Below are 24,230 nucleotides of genomic sequence, written 5' to 3'. Positions count from 1 at the left end.
AATATACTTTAGTACAAAATCTCCATGTTTTTGCCTGTAAAGCCTCAGACTTAATCATTATCAATCAGAAAATGTTTAGTTTGTTTTCAGGCAACCTAACACGGAGAAAAACAGGCATTTGTTTGTACATCATTTGAAACCTGTCCTATTTTAAATCAGTTTTGTTTTTTTACTACATTTAATATGATAAAAAGAACATCTACTCACAGTAAATGGCTGGGAAGGGTTCTTGTCTCGGATCTCCCAGGACAGCAGAACAGAGTTCTTCATGGCAGCCTTCACTTTGAAGTTGGTGGCAAAAACTAAGGTAGAGAAAAAAAAAAACTATTAATATGATTCAATTCTCAATTCATCTCTCTACTGAACCAGAATGAAAGCCTTACCTGTGTTCCTTCTCTAGTACTAATCTCAAGATAGCTATCTGCTCTGATCAACCCACAGCGAGTGTGACTGGACAGGGATACACGATCAAGACTCTTACCTTGTTAAGGAAAAGGACGTTGGGTCTAAGACTACAGTGACAAGACAACGAGAAAACGACACTTAGGATGATGTCACCAGTGTTTGTGTGCAAGTGGAGTTTTAGTGTGCACAATGTACTGTATGCACAAATGTGCTGTTAGGAAGCACTTCCCGAGCAATGATGATGGGTTGTTAGAAAGGGAGTCCTACCTTGGTCTAGCCGCTGCGTCCTAAACTGAACGCTGGGGCTGTACGGCCCAGGGCCAACAGCTGTGAACGCGCACAACCTGACATCATACACAGTGTCGGCACTCAGACCCTCGAACAAAACACTCAACCCTGGATTGGGCACCACAACTTCTGAGGCGTTCCCTCGACTGTTTATATCCTTGAACAGCACCGAGTACTTCATGATTTCCCCATTTTGCTCAATGAGTGGGACTGATTTCCATGCCAGTCGGAGTGAGGTGGCAAAAGCCTCCTCCAGGATGATATTTTCTGGGTATCCACTTGGGGCGTCTTCCGGAGTAGTCAACTCCTTTACAGCCTCCTCTCCGTAGCCCATTTTGTTACGGGAGGAGAGTCTGAACACATAGTTAGCTCCCTTGTGGACGTCCTGGGCGGTGTAGCTGTTCTCCTTGGTCGGGAACTCCACCACCGTGAAGGGAAGGACATCGATGCGGCCGAAGGTGAGGCGGTGCCCGAGGAGAGGGGTGGGCTGGTTGGGAGGTGGGTACCACTGAAGCAAAGCAGTACCTGAATCAGTGGCACTCACCGTCAATTTGGGTTTTTCAGGCACTAGAAAGAGGGAAGAGCAGAAGAGAGAGAATGATGAAAAGATAATTAGAGGATAATTGCACATCACATTATTCATAACCTCAAGCAAAACTGCAAAATATGATTAATGTGGCGGCAACAAATGGCTGGCTTCATTTTGGCATATAAAGGTGTTACAGAGTGAGAAATATAACAATTCAATGATTTAATGGGCTCTAATGACCGTTAGTGATGCTTTATTCTCAAAGATCATTACAAGTTATGTGAGTGCTGATTCTAGCTCCAAGCCTGTCTGTACAGACGTTTGTGTAAGAGTTGGTGTTGACACACTTACATGGCAGGGCGCTACAGACAGTAACAGGTTTGCTGCGAGCGCCATCGCCCTTAGCCGTGTAAGCCCCCACTGATACAGAGTAGGCTGTGTCTGCCTTCAGGTCTCCAAGAATCACCTCCTGCAGAGAAACAAAAAGCACTGTCAGCTTCAAAAGCCTTTTTCTCTGTGCCCTCAGAACAAGGAGCAGGGCTTCCATTTAACACAAAGTCTGGGTCAAAGTGGTAAAAGAAACAATTCTATCCTCTTTGTCTGTATCTTTGTAGGGAGATATATTTAGCTCTTTTCTAAACCACCATCACTACAGGCCAGGGAATCCAATAAACATATTGTTTTCTCCAAATGTAGAGTTGATTTGTGATCATCTCAACAAAACTCAACAGCTTTATTAAATTATACCTTCAGAGCTTAAAATGTATTCACAAGCAACACAAAATGTGATTTAACTACAAACACATTCAAAACTCATTTAGTTTGGTCTCCATCTAAGCACTAAACAACTATATTTTCTGGCCTTGGGAAAGCATTAATACCTTGGTATTTTGGCAATACCCCACAGATGACTCATATCATCACTTATCTATGTGTTTTTCCAGGGTCCTTTATTAAAAGTCCTGGAGAACACACACTGCAGAAATGAAAAAAGGGGCCTTGTGCTCGATTGTAAGCCCTCGCTCTGGATGTAGGAGGTTTTTAATCTACAATCTCATAAATATGACTCATCTACTATCTGTGCTTTGTTGTTATCAACTAATAAATAATAGACTTAAAGATTGGTTTACTCACATATTCAGCTGAGTCATCATATTCCCACTGAATGATGTAGGGAGGAGAGAAATAGAGTAACAATTAGTATTCGGGATATGATCTGAATGACCGAACACTCGAGTCAAATGCAAAATATTTGCTGTCATCGAAGTATACATTTAAACTCTCTGCAGGAAGGCAAATAAGCATAAAGTATTTCCTGGAACATAAAAAAAAAATGTATTGATGGTTTCTACTTAATTTGTCAGTTAATTTTGTATAATTCTTCATCACCAATAACTTCTCTGTTGTAATTACTAAATATATAATAATACAAATATATAAATATATCTATTACAACTAATAATACAACTTTCTTTGTACTTTCTTTATATAGATAGAGGATTTTATTCTTATATATCCATGCAAACGAAAATGCTGAGGGAGCTTAAAACGTTGTATGGCTTTAATGTTTAACTTTGAACTTAATATGATCATCTATAATTGTATTTACCCACTGTATTTAAAAAAGTGGGCTCATTTAAAATATTGGCTTTAGGCATTCTTAAAACATTCCTATAACAGTTCACTTAGGTGTTAGTGTTACCTGAGAGTCCTCTATGAGGATGTCCTTGATGAACGGCTGACCCTGAGGTTCTCCGTTGTTCATCCTCACATAGTGGACTTGGTATCCTCGGACCTGACCGTGCTGCCGTTCGGGCGCTGGTGCTCGCCATTTCACCCTAACGGCCGAGGCGTTCACAGTCTCTGCCTCCACCCCTCGCGGAGGACCACTTGGAACTATAAATGCATTTATAGAGATCAAGGGTCACAGATGATGGGCACTCAAACCTCTCAAGTTAAGGTCTTTAGTTTTTATAATAAAAAATATATTGGTTTCAGGGGTAGATGAAAAAGAAAAAATACCTAAAGCTAAAAAAATGTAAAAATACAACCACTCCAAAAAGTGTAAAACTGCCATGATGTCTGGGAAAAAGTCAAAATAGTAAAAAAAATGAGTGCTTGAGGAGAACATGGAGGAAAAAAGCAGTGGACGATAAGAAGCAAATGTAGAGAAAGATAAGAATGGCAGATAGAAAAGGATTTGTTGCCATAGGTAGATAAACAGTGGCAAGCTGAAAAGAGCAAATACTGTTATCAAGAAAAACCTCTCTCATGCTGCCAAGAACTATCTCCCAAAGAGAAATATAAATACATATCGTCTCCAAACTGGAAAAATGGAGGCATTGGGAGTATGAAAGAGTATGATTTACAAAAAAATGTCTGAATATAAAAAAAAGACACAATAAAACACAATAAAATATTGCATAAAGATATTTCAATAATTGGAGAGGGATTGGAGGAGCTGACAGTCAGTTAGAAAAGCCAAGGTGGGGAAAAGCCAAGGTACAGCTACAGCCAAAGGGTTTGCTCTGGTGTTGTTAGTGGAAGATAAAAGGGGAAATCCTATCAATTCCTTTCCCCCCCAAAAGGTTATTTTATAAGAAAGGGAAAAGAGCAGAAGAAAAACGCTGGTTGAGGATAAAAAGGTCTGCTGGAGAAAAAAGGGTGGCTTTTGACAAGAGAAAGCAGTGGAGAGGGAGAAGCAGGAGGAGGTTTCCGGATGTTGGAGGTTTCTGGCGGGTATGCAGGAATAAAGGAGAGGTTTTCAAAACTGGAAGGTCTGACAGTGGTTCTTAAATGCATCATCCATTTAGATTTCAGCTCAAGGATAGACAAAGTGCCTTTAATTGCCAGTGAAAGAAGCTTGCTGTTAGTTTAGGGTGCTTTGAAATCATTATTGCTATGTTAATGAGGTAGCCATTGTTAGTGGGGCGGACCATCTTAAGACAGGCATGGGGTTTATTTGGGAACATACCATCTTCCTCGGTGCGGATAAGCAGCTGTAAACTCTCTGGTCCATCCCCGGCTTCCGTCTGAGCCCGTACAGTAATGCCATACTCAGTCCATTTCTCTAGGTTTTCCAGTAGATACGAAGAACTTTCCGGAGGAACTCCATCAACTCTTTTAGACATTTTGTTGCCCTCGGTAGTGGAGTACTGGATGGAGTATCCGGTAATGACACCGTTCTGAAACTCCAGGAGAGGTGGGGCCCAACTTACCAAGATGCTGGTAGAACTGGGACTGGTGCATGTGATGTCCTGGGGAGGTGCCGAAGGAACTGATTGGCCAGTTTTGAGGAACCACAGTAGGGGTTGTTTGGGTAAATGTGATTTGGTTGTGTGTGTAGTTGTAATTGGTGGATGGAGAGGTGATGAAGTGAGGTTTGCCGTGAAGGAATGGGGATGACATTGACGAGAGACAAAGAACAAAAGACAAAAAAACATAAAATGAAAACAAAACACTGGAGAACAAAAAGTTCTTATGAGAAAATGACCCTGTGACTAGAAAGCAAGATGGCCGAACAAAGATACTGAATGATGGGTGTCAATTTCTGTTTGGTAGAAATGTTGAATTCATGAAAACGAGTGAATGACTTAAAAGAGATGCAACACAAAAACACTGACTAGAGCTTCAACACACAAACATACCTGCCCATAACTTACTTGTCCTTACAGCCTACCCAAGCCTCTGTGATCCATGAGGGAGTTCTCATCTCTATCTACAAACCTCTGTCTTCTTGCCTTGTTCTTACTCATTCTCTTACAGACCTCAGATTGGTAGCCAACAAATTCAGTATAGTTTACTTAGTCAATTATCGATAAGCAAGTACTATTTTGGCTGAAATATTTAATGTGGGATACACTTCTGGTATTTATTCGATGATATATTTGTTGAAATATCAAATCTGAGGTCAGTTAAGGTCTGGATTCATGTCGGCCCCTTTTTGACAATGCATAAAAAGTGCCGAACTGCCAAATGTCTTATCAAATACTGTTCTTTGGTGATTAGATCTGGCATTTCATTAATTTGTTGTTCAGTTTTTGTGTCCGTTTTTTATTTTTGCATTGTCAAAATTGAAGCCTCTCTTTCTCTCCCTCTCTCAAGCACTCACACACACACACAGCTGTATTTGTGGTTGGACCTACGCGTCTGCGGTGTGTCGATGGACACTTCGTTCGTGTACGCCCCAATTCCATGCTTGCTCTTTGCAGCCAGCTGGAAGGTGTAGGTGGAGAAAGGCTTCAGGTTCTTCAACAGGTAGGAGGTGACAGGCTCAAAGCTTACTTTCTTCTGAAAGGACATGAGGACAACGGGACAATGGGAGATATCAGGTTGTGAGAAAAACAAACAAAACCGGTCGTATTTACTATTTCTACAGGGTGGTAGAAAAAAAACATCCTTTATTAATGTAACTATAAATATTTATACAATTTATCTGCTGTTTGCCTGCCCATCCATCTATTCATACACCCTTCCTTTCATTTGTTATCATGCAGCCAACCATCCGTGAATGTATTAGCTCAGCAACACAGTCCTCTCAGCTACCAATCTGTGTCTCTCTCTCTCTTATCTCACCTCCTCTGTGTCGTCAGCTCGTCGGTACACCAGCTCATATCCTGTGATCTGGTTGTCGGGGCCACCCTGGGGTGGGGCCACCCAGGACAGCTGGATACTGGTCTCAGACATGGCCTCACCCTTAAAATCTGATGGTTGGGATGGAACTACAGAGTGGAGGAAAGACAGGATTGCAGATTATAAGTGAAGATAATAATCATATTAATAATCATAATAATAACTAAAATACAATGTGCTTTACGAAGCTTTTAACATATAACATGTTAACATTTAAACATAATAAAAACAGGAAAGATCTTTTTTTAGGGAAATGTGTGTAAGTGTAATCTTCATATGAGTTGATAAGTAATGGTTCATAGTAAATGCCCTTGTATTTATAAGGCATCTTTCTAGTGTTTCTACCACTCAAAGAGCTTTAACACTACATGCTAACAGATACCCATTCACACACCGATTAGACACTGATGGCCGCTGCCAAATCTTGTATCAGAATGTAATCTAATTCTCATTCACACACAATCACACACTGATGGCCGTGCCCCAGGGGAGCAATTTAGGGTTGACGCTTTGACATGTGGACTGGGGAACAAACCGCATACCTCCTGAGCCACATCCATACAGTGAGTGATAGTACAAATAATTGACTCCAAAATCTCTAAATAAATATATAGTATGTAGCCTAATATAAAGTGGGAGATTACTGAGCTACATAAATGTATTTAGTGCAGTTTTGTAATAATCCCCACAAAGACTTTGACTAATAATCCACATGTTTTTTTATTTCTGGGGAAAGACTCCCGTGACTCACTCTCTAATTGTACAGAATTTTTGGCTTGAATGAGTGTAAGTGTTTTCAGCATAGCATGATACATCGCTCTATTTCCTCCTGTCTCTTACCTCCAGTCTTGGCTATAATCTGCAGGTCCTGGGACAGAGGTCCGTCTCCTACAGAGGTGAAGGCCATCACTCTGATGTAATAAGTCTTGTTAGGAGTCAAGCTCTGGATGGTGATGAAGTTGGCGCTGCGCACCATCTGCTTCTCCCACTGCACAACACAAGACACAAAGCATGAGATCAAGTAGACACACTGATGCACACTTGTGAATTAGACAAGTGCAGACAACACAACTTGTCAGGAGTGATTTATAAACAGGTACCTGGTTGACTAGCAGCGTGTTGTCGGAGGTGTAGTAGACTCTGTAGCCCACCACCTGTCCGTTAGGCTCCTCTGGTTCATCCCAGTGGATGATTGCTGTTGTGGTGCTCAGCATACGACCTCTGACCTGCAGGGCAAACAGAGAGAGGTTCAACAACGCAGTGCTGGTTTAAAATGTACTAATCTTGTTGAAGACAGTGGGGTTCATTTTTTAAAGAACTAAAGTCTAGTGTTTGAAAGTTGAAAACATATTGAAAAAATGTATATATAATACACTGGTATGACTGTTAAAATAATAGGCAGCTAATTGAACTGTGCTGTATAATGACAACGCTTTCGATCTGCTAAAAGAAACAATAACAATAGATTAAAACAATTAACCTTTTTCCGTACTGGACCCAAAAGGGCAAACATTTTATTTTCCTCTCAAATGATTGGTACATTATTGCTGTTGAAAAGGCAATCAAACCCTGACCTGTCGGGGCGGTGAGGAGGGGGCCTGCTCGGCTGTGCGAGCCTCCACCACCTCGCTGGAGGGGCCCTGGCCGATGGTGTTGACAGCCGCCACCCGAAAGTCGTAGTGGGAGTAGGGGCTGAGACCGCCCACGCTGTAGCGCGTTGTGGCAATGCCATCAATCTCTTTGTAGGGGTCCTCAGAGCCTTTGGCACGGTGCTGAGGAAACAAGAGAGGGAGAGAGAGAGCAGAGGAAGATAACATGATGATTTCAAGCTGCATTAGCCTACTTTTACAAAGGAAAACACATACATATATATAGCATATCAAACCCTGACCTGCCGAGGAAATGTATATTTATATATATATATATATTCAGTATATAAATATATATCTATAGTCCATTTTCACACACAAGTTTAGTTCATCTTAAGGTCTGCGTCTCAGAAAGCCTGTGTGCACATGCAGTATTGCTTCTGTGTCTGTTTCACACCTGTATCATGTAGTAGGAGACAGGCTCAGGGTTCCCAGAATCCCAGGTGAGAGTGATGCTTGTTGCAGTTTCTCTCCGTCACCAACAGGGTTACCAGGGGCCTTCGGCAGAGCTGAAAGGAGGAGAGAGAGAGAGGAGAGAGAGAGAGAGAGAGAGAGAGAGAGAGAGAGAGAGAGAGAGATGAGAGAGAGAGAGAGAGAGAGAGAGGAGAGAAACTGGTTGAAAATATATTCATAACATCACTTTTGAAATTGGGGTAAACTGGTAAAATAACTCTGCTGTTTAATAAAAAATGTAAGGGATGAGACCATGAGACAACCTCAATATCCAAGAGTTAAACAATTCACATATTCTCTATACAGCGATTAAACTGCCTGAATAATTACTCACTTAAATTAATTACAAATGTTATGATCATTAGTTAGTTACTGAAACAAGTCCCCATAGAAAACATAGTTTTGACAGATTCCATTAACATTATCTGATTAACTAAAAAGAATCAAGCTTTTTCTTCTCTTTCAAGAAACAAACATTCCAATTCAGACATAAAAATGCTAGTGTTGAGAGGGAACTGCTGTGATGAAGCAAGACATGCTTCAGGGTAAAACTATTTTTCTTTTGAGTGTTTAAATGAGTGTTTTTAAATGCCATTTTATAATATGTTTTCTTAATGTCTTTCATTGTTGTAAAGCACTTTGAATAGCCTTGTGTTGAAAGGTGCTATATAAATAAACTTGCCTTGCCTTGCCTTTAGTTTTTCATCATTTTACATATAATGTAATAATGTTCCTTCTTTCTTCTTCTGGTTGTGAATATGTATAAGATATCAGTGACTACTTGATTTATTCTGTAAAGCAAAGGGAGTAACCAATTACAAGCTTATTTTAAATTCTGTGGCGATCTATTTTTTCCAAATGCTCATCAGAGAAGACCAACCTTCACTGTGATTTTGTCCTCTTAAAAACACTCTGCTCTCACTGCAGGCAAGGTCAAATCATCTCTTGCTCACATGCTCTCTTCTCCTCACACCTCATGTACATGCTGATGAATCCACAAACCTTTCACAATAATCTGTGCCACCGCCTCAATCACGCCAAGTGTCGACATGGCGACGCATGTGTAATTGTTGGACTGGCGTACGTCGGTCAGTTCCAGGACGTTGCGGCCGATGGGCATGTCATCCTCAGGCGTCAGATCTTCTGCTCCCAGCATCCACTTCACATACGGCATGGGGGAGCCCACGGCCACACAGGTGATGTTGATGTTCCCACCTGGCATGATCTCGCTGTCCGCTGGGGGGATGGAGAAGCGAGGGGGGACACGACGCACTGGACCAGGCAGCAATGGAAGCAGGAAGGAAGGAGAAGAGAGTCCATTAGAAATTCATGACTGTGTTGCTCAGTAAAGTGCAGAACATCAGTGTGTTTCCAGTGAATGGGTTTTATTTTTTTGTTCCATGTTCTCTTAGATGAAGTTTTATGGCATTCAAAAAAGACTGCAAGCATTCAGACAGTCTAGTACATCACCACTAGGGTGCATGTGATATGAAAATGTTTTATTCATGGTGTTTTTAGGTGTGCTCCATTAAATATTTTATGAACTGAAACACAAAAGATACTCCCAAAAAAAAACAATCTCACAGCAAACACACATGCACTCACAGGGGAAAAAGAGAAAAGAGGAACACATGGTACAGTATTTCTCAAAGGACTAAACTGTACAGGCGGGTTTAAACCTTCAGTACCGCACATAAAACAGCCGAAAACACACAAACACGAATGGCAGTTTAATGGAAGAAAGGAAAATATACTCGGGAGAGACTGAAAAAGCCACACAGTTGTTACTGTACCAACCTTCTCGCAGCTCTGCAGAGGGAGGGAGGACAGAGCACGGCGGGAGGAGTAGAGAAAGGAGAGGAAAACAGAAAATATAAGAGAAGAAACGGGGGAGACAGAGAAAAACCAGTTAGACAAAGGAGCATGGCAATAGAAAGAGAGATAACACACAGCAAGAAAGAAGGAGAAGAGGAGAGCAAAGAGAGAAAACAGAGTCCATAGATGGCCGGTGAAAGCCTGTTTTTAAAGCAGCCTCCACAGCCGGCTGTCTCCATAGACTGCTTGTCAAACACTCACTGAGCAGCACTGCTAGATTTTACTGGCCCTGCAAGCACTGTTAGACGCACATCACTGCCTCTGCGCCGTTTGTGTGTGTCTGTGTGTGTTTGCAAGTGTGTTTATATATTTTATTTTGGTCTAGCATAGCTGTGTGTGCTTCCAGTCGTGTGTGATTTTGCTTCGTATCCCTAGGAGCCGTGTTGGAGTCAGAAAAGCATGCTACGCTCTTTAAAGCATTTATTTTTCTTCTTTTTTTCTGGGGTGGGCAGACAACAGAGCAAAAGGCCACAGGAATAAAAACGTCTCCAAGACTCAAACATTGGGTGGGAATGTGTGTGAATGTGAGTTTGTGTTCGTTGATGGAGACAGTGCCCGAGGTGCAAAGATGCCTGTCAGATTTGGGGAGAAACACAAGTCTTAACCAGACAATGATTTGTTTTTTTCTCTGAGGTCTAAAGGCTAAGAAGGGAGGGCAGAGAGATTAATAGCCCGAGTGAAACCTTCGGCCCCGCCTGAGCTGATGTAAAGGAAATCTTATTTAAAATCATCCAGTTTTATGACTCGAAGGTTTAATTGCGTCATATCACATTAATATGATGAATGCACATTGCTAGCAGAAGACATTTATGGTAAAAATATATAAATATCTTCTAGGAATAGATGCAATAATCTGAGCATACATCAATCGTTAAATGTAAGTGCTCTACTCTGGTTTTTTATTCCCTCTTACCTCGGACATAGAGGTTAGCTGGTGTGGAATAGCGTGTCCCATCGCTGTTGGTGGCAACACACTCGTACTTCCCCTGGTCGGACTCCTCACTCATCTCTATCTGGAGGGCACCTGGATTCATTGAGGGAAGGAGAGGAAGAGTAGAATATAGAGAGAGCGGAGAGGGAGTCACACAGAAAGATAGTGAGGAACAAAGAGCAATTACACAAAAGTGGAAGACATCAGATAATTGGGTATAGTCCATAAATACACCAACATAGAAATGGTAACAACTGCATAAAGTGTAAATGAATCTGAGACAGTTTTCAGCAAAAACAAGCTGAACACAGGGATAAAAATGGGGCAAGATCTATTAACAAGTTTCTACCACTGTCAGCTAGAATCTGCCCAAAACAAGGGTCAGCTTCCTGATTAAGAAATGGGAAGAAAACAAAAAACGAATAAAAAAAAAAACACTGATACAAAGCCTAGAAAAACCGAGAATGTAGTCTTCATGCAAGGCAGAAAGCAACAAACCAAGCAACTCAAATGTGGAGAAATCCAGTCACCAATACAGTTAAAAAAAAAAAAGTCTTTGCTGGAAATCAAGATTGAGTTATCAGGGAGCAAATCATGTTTCAGTTTTCATGGGTAAAATATGACAAAGGTATTGCCATGTCAAGAAAATATCCCAAACCCTTACAGATCCACCAATGGGATCAGGAGTGTGGAGTCATTTTAAAAACACACCCAATAAGGAGGTAAAGACACCAATTGACCTCCATCAAGGCCACAGATTGAAAAAAAGGAACGACATACGCAAAGCCTTGGGAAGGGATCGACGCTTTCTCGCTCCCTGGAAACAGAAAAACTGTCAAAAAAGTAAACCAGAGGTTCTTTAAAGATGGGGTGGTAAGGCAAAAAAGCGCCCAGAAAAACTTTATAAAAAAAGTGGTTGTTTGGGGCTTTTTATCGGTAATGAGAGAGAAAAGAGAAAGTAATGGTAAAAATCATGGAGAAAAGTGTGTGTGTGTGTTTATGTGTGCGTGTGTCTAAGTCTTTGCCATCTGGACTTTTCAGGCTGAGCGAATAACAGCTGGGAGGGAAAACAAAACTAGGACGTTTGATTGGGCAAATAGAGACAAGGTAGAAAGAGAGGCTAGGTCAAGCTTAGGTCAAGACCCACCAGCAAAAAAAAAGAAAAAAAAGAGGAAATCAGGTCACAAAAAAGGTATAATGATAGTACGTTTTGTCACCTAAGTCTAATCAACTAAAAATAAATACAAGTTGTAAACAAATCATGCTTTAGACTGAAAACAAAGTAGAGCTGAATGATGTTAAACTGGTGGATACAAAAGAAAGATCACAATATGGTGAAGAAGGAAGCGATGGACTCTTTGTATTATAGAGTGACTGTTGAGGCTGAGATGAGATGAAGAGAGGATGGGAGATGAGAAGAAGGGAGGTGATTAAAAGTCAGAGTATAATGAATTGCTTGCTCAATTCCAATTTCTCCCCTCTTGCACCTACTGCAGATCTGATGCAGCTGGAGGAGCGCTACCAGTCTTTTGGACTGAACATGTATTGATTAATCAGAGCTGCTTTTTTCAGATCTGCAAGTGAAGTAGGAACCGGGGGTGGAAAAGGAATCAGGCCACTGTGTCATGTTGGTCCTCCCAGCAGTCTTACCTCGTATGGGCGTGCCACCTGAGTGGGCAATGAATGCACGAGATTAGAGAAGGAGAAGAAGAAGAAAATGTTAGTACCACAGGAGGAGCAGGGGATAAGGGAGGGAGGGACTTGGGGAGGTAACTTGGAAAGGAGAAGAATCAAATTAGAGAGGGAGACTCAAAATATAGCTCCTTAAGAGAGTGAGAGGAAGAGAGAGGCATAGAGAAAAAGACAGAGTAAATAAAGACAGAATTAGCCTGAGAAGAGAAAGACAGAGACTAGATAGACAGAGTGACAGACAGTGACAGAGCTATATAAGGAGATGGGTTATTGATTTGACTTCATTGACTTGCAGCAGGGGCAGAAGTGGCTGTAGGGTAGTGTCTGCACTGCACTCATCTGGGTTAGAGGTGGACTGAGACTCTGAGTACACTTAACTGCCCTGAGACTTAACCTCCACATAGATCAAAAGCAGGCGTAATCCTGCTCGTAATATCCTTAGTAAATACATTAAATATCTGTCTCTGAAGGAAAATAATCCACCCTCCAATACTTTCACTTTGTAAAAAGATATACTCGGATTGATTTTTTATCTTAAAACAGACACATTTTCAACAATCTAAAAAATCAATGGTAAATGTCAAGTTGATGTCTCAACCCCTCAAAGAGTTATATTGTATTTCTAGACCTAACATCTCAAACCGACCACCAACGACATACTTTGAGAGGTGCCAACATACATTTACTGTAAGAGGGGTGGGGTGCAACTAATAATTGATTTGATTTGGGATGAATATACTAGACAGGTTAATCAATTAATAATTAAGCCTATAAAATATCCCAAAGCCATGAAACCCTCAGATATTCAGTTTAAAATGGTACAAACTAATGTAGTAAATCCTCACATTTAGGGAGAAAGAACCAGAGACTGTTAAATTAACTTTAAACAATGAATTGACTATTACAATGCTAATATAGCTGATTTCTTTTCACTAATCAAACATAAATAAATAATAATAATACAAATAAATAGATATTTGTTTAAGTTGTAGAGGTGTGATCTCACATAGTAGAATAATAGATAATTAAGGAAATCACCTGTGAGTGTAAACAAAGAAATGCAAAACACAGCACTTTGTTGCAAAATCACAATCATTAACGTAAAAAAAACGATTTATATGAGCGTGAAAAGGTATTGAAGAGTGGATTTTTTTATATTACATTATTGGTCTGACTCTATTATGGGGATGTTCAAACTGCGTGTCCATTCACTACCTCTTAGCAGTAGTAACCAGGTGTAGTATATACATACTAACTGTACAGGCAACGTCTAGAAGTCTGTAACCTGGTCCCATTGATTTCTTACAGTGGCTCCACCAGAGGCCTACCTAATAGCCATCCACAGCTGATGGCTTATTGACTTGTAACTCTATACAGCACAGTGGAGAGAGTAAGTGGGTGAGTGAATGACAGAGTGAGTGAGTGAGTGAGTGAGAGGGAGAATAATTTAATAAGTGGAAAAGTAAATAGGTGAGTGTGAGGAGAAAGTTATTGTAATTATTTGGGTGTGGAAAGGCTGCAGGTGCACAGGTGAGGGTGAGGCCAGCTACCTCTAGGGTGACAGAGATATGTGTGAGTATATTCATGTATATTTAGTAATATATATGTGTAGATATGTGTTTATGCATGTGTATTTTATTTATTCTGTATCAATTCATACCATCTATAGTATGTGTCTGTATCCAAAATGATGTATGGGTGACTGCAGAGTGTGTGTGCATCTGTGCTCATATTATATTATATCTCTGTGTGTGACTGTTAGTTAAATGCATGCCATGCATTTGAATTACACTTCAGTATTGTAAAGGTGAGCAGCAGCAGCAACAGAAGCAGCATTAGTGAACAGTATATAGAAAAGTGGACAGTGAGGGTGTGGGCCTCGGAACAGAAGCACTTACCAAAGGACTCTGTAGTTAAAAAGATATAAAGAGAAAAGAAACAGCATAGACATGGCATTATAATCGGACCATTGATTACACAGAGGAGTTGACTTAGTAGAAACACCTTGAAAAAGCACTGGAACTCCCAGAAGAAGCCAAATATTGATTATCTACACAAACTTTGTTTTTGTAAAAGTATGTTGTAATCATCACATAGAAGAAGCTAACATGACAAATATTTGACATTTTAAGGTCTAACAATTCTGTAAATGCTTTTACTTTTATATATTTTATTTTATTAAATAAAGGTCAAAATGGGAGTTTGAGCAGGGAGTTGAGCCAGAGAACTAAAACAAAAACAATTTGGGAGAGAAGCAGAAAGGTTGTTATCCATAATGAAGCCAGAGAGTTGGGTGTCCAATCACAAGAAAGGTTTTTGGGTCCAGAGGGTCCCTGGAAGCAGAAGGAGGACTGAGGAGGGGGGGGGGGGGGGGGGGGGTGAATTTGCTAAGAAAAGTTGGGATTTTACACACTACTGTGGCTATAGAAACGCTGATTGAGATTGAGTGCCTGGACTGGAAAACAATTTATTCTCTGTGTATTTTCCCCAGTTCTTTGTCTTTGAGTTTTACAAATTCTCTCAATGTATTTACTCAAATAAAATGCAATGTCCGTGAGTCAATTTCACACTCACAAAAGACACACGTATTTCCATAATATGAGGAAAAACAAAAGGTTATTTGTTGGTTTAGTCACAGCAGTGAGCCATCTGAGAGAGGACATTCCTTCAGTGCAAGCCACCAACATCTGGGTTTTACCTTGCAAATTCAGTCAGTAGAGAACATTTGTTATGACTAGAGACATGGTGCGCACTGATGCGTGATGTTACAAATATTTCATAACGTTTGTACTAAGTGAAAAATTAAACCCTTCGTGATGGTGATTTGCACGGGAAGACCTCAGAGGTTTGAGAAAAGCGGAGAGAAGTTGGGAGTTTACTGTTTAAGGCTTTGAAGAGTTTAGAAAAGTTGGCAACCACACACAGTCAACTCATACCACAGCAGCAGAGAAACACAGCCAGTAACCACGGCAGGAGGAGTGGGCACAGCAATAAGAAAAGGGGTGAACAGGGGCAAGAATAACAGACACTTTGTAGGAACAGAACATAAAAAACGGGTAGGGGGAGAAAATAAACCAGGAGCGGATATTAGAAGAGGGGTATAAAAACAACGTGGAAGGGAACAAACCTTAAATAAAAATATAAGCGTGGGATTGAGGACAAGGGAAAGAATGGAGGATTAAAACAATTGTTTACCTGAGCGGAGCTGCTTGATTCGTCCGTTGTTATTGGACGTGTTGACTGGCAGGAAATCTTTGAACCAGGTAATTTCTGGGTCAGGGTTACCGCTAGCAGCACAGAGCATAGTGGCGGTTCGAGAACGCTCAACCACTTTCAGCTGGGGACCCATGTCAATGGTGGGGAACCCCGAGGGCAGCTGGTCCTCTACAAGGATGAAATACACAAGTTAAACAAAGCAGGACATTTTACACCTTCAATTATATCTATATCCGTCATATTTCAAATGTGTTATTTTGAATGGATTAGAAACAGGACGTTTTTTCTTTACATGATATAATATATACAATATTGTATTGTTACAGTAGTTTTTCGTACAAGACACATATCCATGATGCTGAACCTGTCAATCTTAAGGATTTGCTTCTTTTACAGTGGGTTTATTTATGTGCATGATTGCATGATTGGTGGATTGTGTTACTGTCAGATGTAGCCAGGCTAGCTGTAGAATTGCTGCTGGCTGTAGCTTCATATTTAACATTCATATTAGAGCAGTATCAGTTTCTCTCCTATCTTCCCAACATGTCAATCAATTTTAATTGGAGTGAGTTTTCTGACATGTCCCTAAAGCAGATAGACTGTTCGAAACAAGACAAAACATGATTCTTAATACACAACTGCCTTCAGCTCTGAATTGACACCGAGCAGGTTGAGGCACTCGTCCAGAGTGAAAAAGGAAAAAAACTGGCTGGTCAAAAATAGATTCAATTTAGAGCCAAAATATTTTTCTAACTGGCCAGGAGCCTGGAGGCAAGACTTTTGAGGAATACATAGTAAGGTCAAATATAATAAGTAACATTTCATTCCCCCATGACAAACTATCTTCAAAAAGCTTTAGGCAATGGCTCTTCAAATATGAATCAACTGAAACTCAAATACTCTCTATTCTGCTGGGACTCAGTTTGAGCTAAACTTTTTGTCCTGCTGCTCAGTCTGTTGCACATAACCCTCTCCGGAAGCACTTTGCATGAATCAAATAGGAGAATCAAATAATTATGCATCCACTGGGACTTGCACCCTTTTGGGATTGGCAAATCAAATGTGAATTCATAGACATCGGAGGCAATTAGATCCAACACGATGAGTCCTTTCACTGAGATAACACAAATCAAAGGCATTAAAGGTCCCATGTCATGGCCATTTCTACTGATCATAATTCCATTGTTGAGGTCTACTAGAATAGATTTATATTGTGCAATTTTCCAAACTCACATTGGTTTCTCATACAGCATCTCTGTATAGTAGGGATGTGCATCTCCATCACTGAGGCCGATACGATGCGCATCTCGATACGCTACCAACGATACGATACATTAACGATACCTTTGAAACACCAGGCGATGCGATACGATACGATTCACCCCTGTTGCGATACAGTTCGATACGATTTGATTCAACATTATGCGATACGGGGCGATACGATGCGATTCAACACGATGCAAAATAATGATACAATTCAATATGGTACGACAGAGGATTTTGTTTTATTCCTTATATGCAGCAAATCATACATTAACAAAAAAGTGCTTCACATATTTGCTTCTCTCTACTAGTACTGCACATCCCATCATGCTGTTTCTTTTTTACCTTAAAAAAAACAAACACTTGGACCTTTCACAAACTGGCCTTTTCACAAGTGTAGTAGTGTTCTCTGTCTCCAGAGTACAGTTCAATTTTATAACACCTCACAGTTAAACAATTTAAGGATGCCCAGGATTAACAATGTGCAAATAACAACTACCATAGTGCAATGCACATACAACTGCCAGCCTGATGTGCTTAACACTCATTCATAGGCTAACTCACCAGTGAGCAGAAAGCAGTGGTTTCTATAGGAACAATAAAGAAAATAACCTTTCACAAACAGGTATTTCATAACTGCTTATAATTGTAAGGAAGACATTTAAACTATTATTGGCAGTCACAGGCTGTTGTAAACTAAACACCACTCTCACTGACAGAACACCTCACTGAGTGATTGAATTCATATGTCTAACTTTCAGGTTTCTCTTTTCAGCCGCAGACCCCATGTTGCCTCTATGTGCGTCGCTAAGTTCCTCGTACTACTTGTGTACTTTAAAGCCGCACGGCATCGTTTACAATTTGCGAGCGATTTTTCAAGTTGTCCGTCTTTCTTGAAAAATTCGAAGTGTTGCCAAACGTTTGATTTGTAGGTATTTTTCGGTGCGCTGTGTTTCTCTTTCTCTTCGACTTCCATGTGTGTTGATAACTGAGACTCTCGGCCTCCGTAGTGGCGAAGCAAAGATCAAAGATCGTCTCTGCTGAGTGCTGACAAGATGAGGGGATATGATATGAATGAATCGTTTTTTTACCGATGCAAAGACGCTACAATCGATGCATCGCGAGTTCAACCCAAACTGTAGCCGATGTGCACTCTTTCAACCGGTGCACTCGCATCTTGAACGTTTATGCCCGGTGCACCGATGCGAATCGGTGAATCTTAACATCCCTACTGTATAGTATGTGTATTCACTCTCTGTCCTACACGGCTTGTTGGAGCTCCTGCCCCCCCTCCCTGTGCTCTGATTGGTCAGCTCGCCCACTCTGTTCTGATGAGATCACCACCGTTACAGCGGAACATCAGTGATTATGTGTTACAATGGCGTTAGCAACCAGAAAATGATACCAGTAAGGACAAACAGATGAGAATGCTGCGTGGGGTCTGGGTGCTGTGTTGGCGGGACGTTGCGCGGCTCGCTGCTGTGAGGAGCGGACAGTGTGAGCTGGGTTCATTTCCTGCTTGCTGCGTGGGGTCTGCGAGACAGCGAGACATCGCAAATGGACGCGGGGGGGTGGCTGAGGGGGCTGCAGCACCCCCACCTGCGAGGCAGCAATAGCACCCCCCCCGCGCGTTACAGTTTTGCCGCAGAGAGTGTGTGTGTGTGAGGAGTGTGTGTGTGAGGAGCTTCAAACATCTGGGTATGGGCATGTCACCATACCCAGGAAGAAAAAGAGAAATCTCCAACGAGGCGTTCTGGGGCAGCATAGACAGGTCTTTTCTGTGTTAGAGTTTTACTCGCTACAGGGTGTACTTTGAGGGTTTGTGACTCTGCAGACCGTTTACATGCAGAAAAACCTTCATAACACACAAGGGGACGGGTAATAACCGGAAAAGCATGACATGGGACCTTTAAGCCAACTTCATTCAACTGAAGGAGAATACTTAGGGAAGAGGAGGGAGGGGATCAAAGACACCTACACTTTATTTAGGTGGAAAAAACAGTATTCACCCTTGGAATCAAACGTGTTAAAAGCAAATACATTTGAAAAAACAAATTCTTTACTTTGTTCACCGCTACACTTTATAACTGCGGGGTAAAATGTCAGATTCATGAGTCATCCATAATAAAGTGGATAAAGATAGACATGGTGAAAAGACAGATGAGCTAGGAGGGTACGTTCCTGCATGTGTTTGCATTTGATCTGGAAGGCAGTCTATTTTCTCCCATTTAAAAAAAACCAAGAATCCCTTGTGACTTTATCCCTCTCAACCACACAGAGCCTCATTAACGGGAAATCCTAGCGCTGAACCTTGCCAACGAGATGCTAATTCTGGTACTTGCCCATCGAACCATAGCCGACGGGTCGTGAGACACTGGCTTTGCGAGTGCGTGTGTGGCCTTTTAACAGCTTTGGTTTCAATCAATCAGAACGGCCGACAAACGGAAACATGGACATAATAAACCAAGAGAACAAGATCAGAAGGTGTTTGTGTGTACTACTGTGTCTGTGTGGGCAGGTGGTAAAAGAGGGCAAAAGTGCAACCAAAAAAAGAGAGTTAGAATGAAATACAGTGAGACAAAAAAAGAGTGACAGAGAGGAAAATAGAGAGAGAACAAGGGAGTGGGGAAAAGGAAAAACAGACAGAAAGGGAGAGAGAACACAAGGGACCCATACAGCATAACAATCCTGACTCTCTCCGCTTTCATTATGCAAACGCTTACTTCAAAGCCAGCCCCTCGTAGGCAGGAATAACGCATTCTATTTCATCTACCTGGGGTGGGACACTGCACCGAACGTTGAGGATGCACAGTTAGAATGCTACTCCCTGAGATCATGCATCTCTCTCGGCCCCTCTTCTACAACCACTCACCGGCACAGAAAAAAACGAGAGTTGCAGATTTGGATGTGTAAGTAGAGGTGTGTGCAAGAACCTGTAAACGTAGGTAACCAAAAGCACAGACGGAGGACGCAGATACTTTCATGAGGGTGCTAAAAAAAACGACAAGGTTCTTTAATTTAAAGCTGACAAGGTGTGAAGTAAATATAAGGACAAATGTTTGAGGGCTGATTGAATGGGCTGATGCACACACATGTTGATGCATGCACATACTGTAACCAGCTCCCCCCCATCCATCATGGGGACAGGTGTAAGCAACACCAACGTGTGTTTGGGACAAAGCTGCTCCAGTGTGTGTGTGCGCACTGCTGAACAGTAAAGTACCCCCTGAGGTCAGAGCAGATGCGAAACCCTACACTCCCTTGTTGACGGAGCCTTCCACACATCCCACTGTTTCCTTTGGATGTGCTCCCACTTCAGTGTTTTCCACTGTGAGAGATCCAGAACATTTCACAGCTCATAGAAATGCCCGGTTTCCCAATCATGGGAACTGCCGTGTGAACACTTTCCTCTTTATACAAGACCCAAAAAGAAATCCACACACATAGCTCACTGGATTTGTCATCTGTAAATCTGGAAGACCGCAGGTCAAGTCTGGTGTTACAATCATGAGAACTGTATTAGAAGCTCATTTGTAATATCAGCACCTGCAGACAAACCTGTTTCTGTCATTCATCACGGACTCAGGGGACAAACAGGATACGTGATGGATACAATAACATTAACACTTACGAACTGTTACATTACTTTGTGATTATTACATAGTACATTTTTTTGTTGTTGATTTAAGTCCGGTCAAGTTTGTGGAGCCACGGTTTGTTACAGTGTGTGAATGGTCTAGTTTTTACCTTATGAGTCTGTGTGTGTGCGCGTGTGTTTGAGTGTAACTATGGCAAAATGTGGTCCTGCAGATTCCTACTGTAGCAGGAAATACCACAGAATCGGTTTTGAGTACTTTTCCAGGTGCTTATATTTCTGTCTGTGGTCCGAGTTGGTTAAGACACAGTCACAAGTTTTTAAAAATGGGTGTGGTCGAAGCAAGGATGCAGGAAGTGGCGGTGTAGGAAGAAGTCCCCTGGACCGATATGGCGTTGCGGCTGGTGTAGTTAGCTGGTTATTTTGTATGACTCTCATTACGTCATTAGGTTGTTTTGTAGGCTGCACAATATTTAGTCGCAGCTACATTGTGAGAAGACAGACGTCGTTTTTAATCCAAGTACTATCTGTTGAGCTACTGTGTGCCCACTTTGTTGTTCAACTTTCAATTATATTACCATTTGTACTGTACTCACACTCTTTTATCTTTAAATAAAGTTGTCTACACACTCTCGCTTCTCTGATAATCTGAGCACTCAAGTTTCTTGCCCCTTCAGACTTTATGTCGATTAAAAAGAACTTTACAACTTCACTTTGCAATTTTTGGACTTTGTCCGAGACTCATTCATTAATTCAAACAGACACACGCTCCACTTTTACCGAACCATGAATTATACAGTATGGGAATGAACACTGGATCCTAAAGCATATAATTGCTCTCAAGTTCATTATTATTTCAGACATTGTCAATCACGGCCGTTTACTGGAAGCCAAGATTTCAATTAGCCCGGTTCTTATCCTCAGTAATTAAGCCAGCTGACCTTAACACCGGATCCTCCTGTCTGACAGACAGACACTCAGCCAGTGGAGCGGTGTCTTTACAGAGCCAGAGAAGACAAGGAGACATGACTGACAAGACTCGGTGTGTTGGGTGAATATGTGTGTGTATGTGTGTGTTCGTATAGGTGTGTGTGGTATCACATGTGTGTGTACTTTGCCACTGACATTTGCACTGACAGTGTATCAGGGGCTATTAGCAGCTCCCAGGTGGCCTCTTATTCATCCACAACACAATGACTCCTCAGAGGAGCAGAAAGAGGATAATCACTACATAAAGACTGCCTGCCTAAGATTGAGGATAGGTTTGTGTGTGTGTGTGTGTTTTTTTCCCCCTATGTGTGCGTGCATGAATGGTTACGTTTTCGATAAAGATTAGGCACGAGCCCATAGCTTCCATCAAGGGAGGAAGGAAAAATCAAAAATAGATGCAGAGACACATAAGCAAGAGCACATGCAGTTGCGCACACATACACACAGTACAAGTACGAAGACAACCACGTGAGACAGGAAAGATTCTGGATGGATGGAGCGGAACGGCAAAGAAGATGCAAAGAGTGGACTGATGTGAATAATTTAGAGGTTGCTGTGTAGTGGACCTAAGAGCATATGGAGGGAGAACGAAAGAAAAAGAGAGAGACAGCCAGATAGAGAGTGAGAGAGAAAGGGAGAAAAAAGGAGCAAAGCGTATGAAAAGTCAGAGAGAAAGTGTAGAGTGAAATAAAGCGTAACAGGGAATGAACTTTAGAGACTAAAACACAGACAGACGAGATGGAAAGAGAAGAGAGTGGAGAGGAAGAACTGTAGATGTTATTACCCCTCAGAGAGACAAGAGAGGAAGAGCGAGATGGAGGGAGACGAGATGGGAGAACAATGGGCTGCACGTCCTTTCCCCATGAGCATGTACTGTAAAGGCAGGCGATGTGATTATCCACACTTGAGCAGCTTCACTCACTAAGACACTCTTGAGCTTCAAACTACCGGTACATAATGTTCTCCTAATGGACTCCAATAACACTATCATCAGTATCTGCATTAATGGACTCCACTAACACTAACAAAACCATCTACTGCAGTGGACCCAGGCTTACACTTGCATATACATCTACTACTGAGAAAACATCCAAAAAGCCTTGACTTCTTCTCCATTTAAGTTTGAAGAACATGCTTGAAAATGTGTATAACTTATATAAACCACCTTCCTTATTTGTTCAGTTAATATTTAATCCGACTAGTTATAACATCAAAGGGATGTTCACTTGTTGTTAACCCTTATGTTGTGTTGGGGTCTCCCGTGACCCGTTTCAAGTTAAACCTACCCTCTAGTTTTTTTTTTATTGGAACTATAGTTAATTATATAAAGTTGTAAAACAAATCTGGGGGGGGGGAATTGTATTCTAATATTAGTCTATTATAGTCAGATAACATAATTATCCACTTTCTTCACTATAGGGAATATAATGAATGAATTTAATCCCATTTTCTTCTTAGAAATATGTGTTTTGGGGCCATAAATAATAAAATGACAACAGGATTGTGAGGTTGTGAATGCATAATAAGTTAGTGATGATGTAGTTAAAACAATATTGGATGATAGTCATTATTTCTGAGTGTTTTGGACTTAGATGAATCATGCGAACACCATAAACGGAAACAGCTTTCGAACACAACACAAGGGTTAAAAGTCAATGTTTTATGTGGTTGATGATTTACATCCAAGAATGATGTTTTGTTGTTTTCTTCGCAGCTATTGAAACGTTGTGATTGACAGCTGATAAGAATCATAGCTTACATGGATGTTCACACTGACCTCTTAGTACACTCAGTCGGGTTGAAGCAGTGATTTCTCCTGCAGAGTTAGAGGCGTGACATTCGTAAATAGCCTCATCTCTCGGGGTCCTTAGCGGCTGGATCCTTAGGACCGAGCCGGACCCGTCGTCAAACTCTATTACCTGTTAGTGAGAAAAGACATTGAAAAAGTCATTATAACATATCTAACAATGGATCAAAACATACTGTATAAGACTGTGGTGATTAACCGACAGAAAATGATCACCTGAATCTGCAGTAACCTCTTTTTATCGCATCTTTAAGCTTTTTTTTTGGTTTTACCGCCAGTTTTGGTTAACTTTAACCGGTCTCATCAGCATTTTTGGCCGCTGGCACTTTTATTTAAAGTGAAAAGGTTTAAAAACTCACTTTAGACAAACTTTCTAACGCAAGGCAACATACAATGTTAGCAACTAGCTGGTGAACATAATAGAGCATTTAATAGCTACAGTACCAAATATTTATCAGATGTTAGAGAGCAAATAAATACATCTTAATGACAGTGAATATTCGGGTTTATATTTATCAGGTGTACAGAAACACAACTTCTAAGGAATGCTAAAGTGTCTCAGTGGATGTTTAAATGGGAAAATGTTTGCCAATACTACTGTAACACTGATAAGCAATATGTTAATGTTGTATTTAAAGCTGTATTTGCAGCATCATTACACACAATTTAAAAAAGATTTCAGGTAGCCCCAGAAAAGCTGTCCACTGAAAAAAAACGTTTAACAATTTTTTGTATTTAAATGGAGAAGAGATAGTGAAAAATCATTATATTTGATGTTTGTGTAATATGTTACAACATGACATTTTCTCAAATAAGGGATTGGACATTTTGAATGCTCTTGCATAAGTTAAATGCAAGCATGTATCAGATTCTGAATTCTGAGAAGGTTTCTGATGACTGAAATC

General features: G+C 41.0%; 1 protein-coding gene across 1 annotated transcript in view; it reads right to left on the bottom strand.

The window, feature by feature from the left end:
• Window positions 1-24,230, bottom strand: part of LOC117482208 (receptor-type tyrosine-protein phosphatase delta-like) — an 87,749-nt gene that overhangs the window by 23,599 nt on the left and 39,920 nt on the right. Inside the window, 19 exon segments of the mRNA XM_034130231.1 lie at window positions 208-302; window positions 673-1,260; window positions 1,574-1,691; window positions 2,357-2,383; window positions 2,925-3,118; window positions 4,197-4,499; window positions 5,368-5,512; window positions 5,798-5,943; window positions 6,695-6,842; window positions 6,955-7,080; window positions 7,429-7,626; window positions 7,901-7,978; window positions 7,981-8,012; window positions 8,959-9,228; window positions 9,754-9,765; window positions 10,745-10,855; window positions 12,413-12,430; window positions 15,650-15,838; window positions 23,296-23,437. Of these exon segments, the coding sequence (XP_033986122.1) occupies window positions 208-302; window positions 673-1,260; window positions 1,574-1,691; window positions 2,357-2,383; window positions 2,925-3,118; window positions 4,197-4,499; window positions 5,368-5,512; window positions 5,798-5,943; window positions 6,695-6,842; window positions 6,955-7,080; window positions 7,429-7,626; window positions 7,901-7,978; window positions 7,981-8,012; window positions 8,959-9,228; window positions 9,754-9,765; window positions 10,745-10,855; window positions 12,413-12,430; window positions 15,650-15,838; window positions 23,296-23,437 (2,940 nt within the window).

Source organism: Trematomus bernacchii, unplaced genomic scaffold (genome assembly GCF_902827165.1).
Source record: "Trematomus bernacchii unplaced genomic scaffold, fTreBer1.1, whole genome shotgun sequence".
Lineage (NCBI taxonomy): Eukaryota > Metazoa > Chordata > Actinopteri > Perciformes > Nototheniidae > Trematomus > Trematomus bernacchii.
Note: the sequence above shows the minus strand (reverse complement) of the source record. Positions and strands in the feature narration are given on the sequence as shown.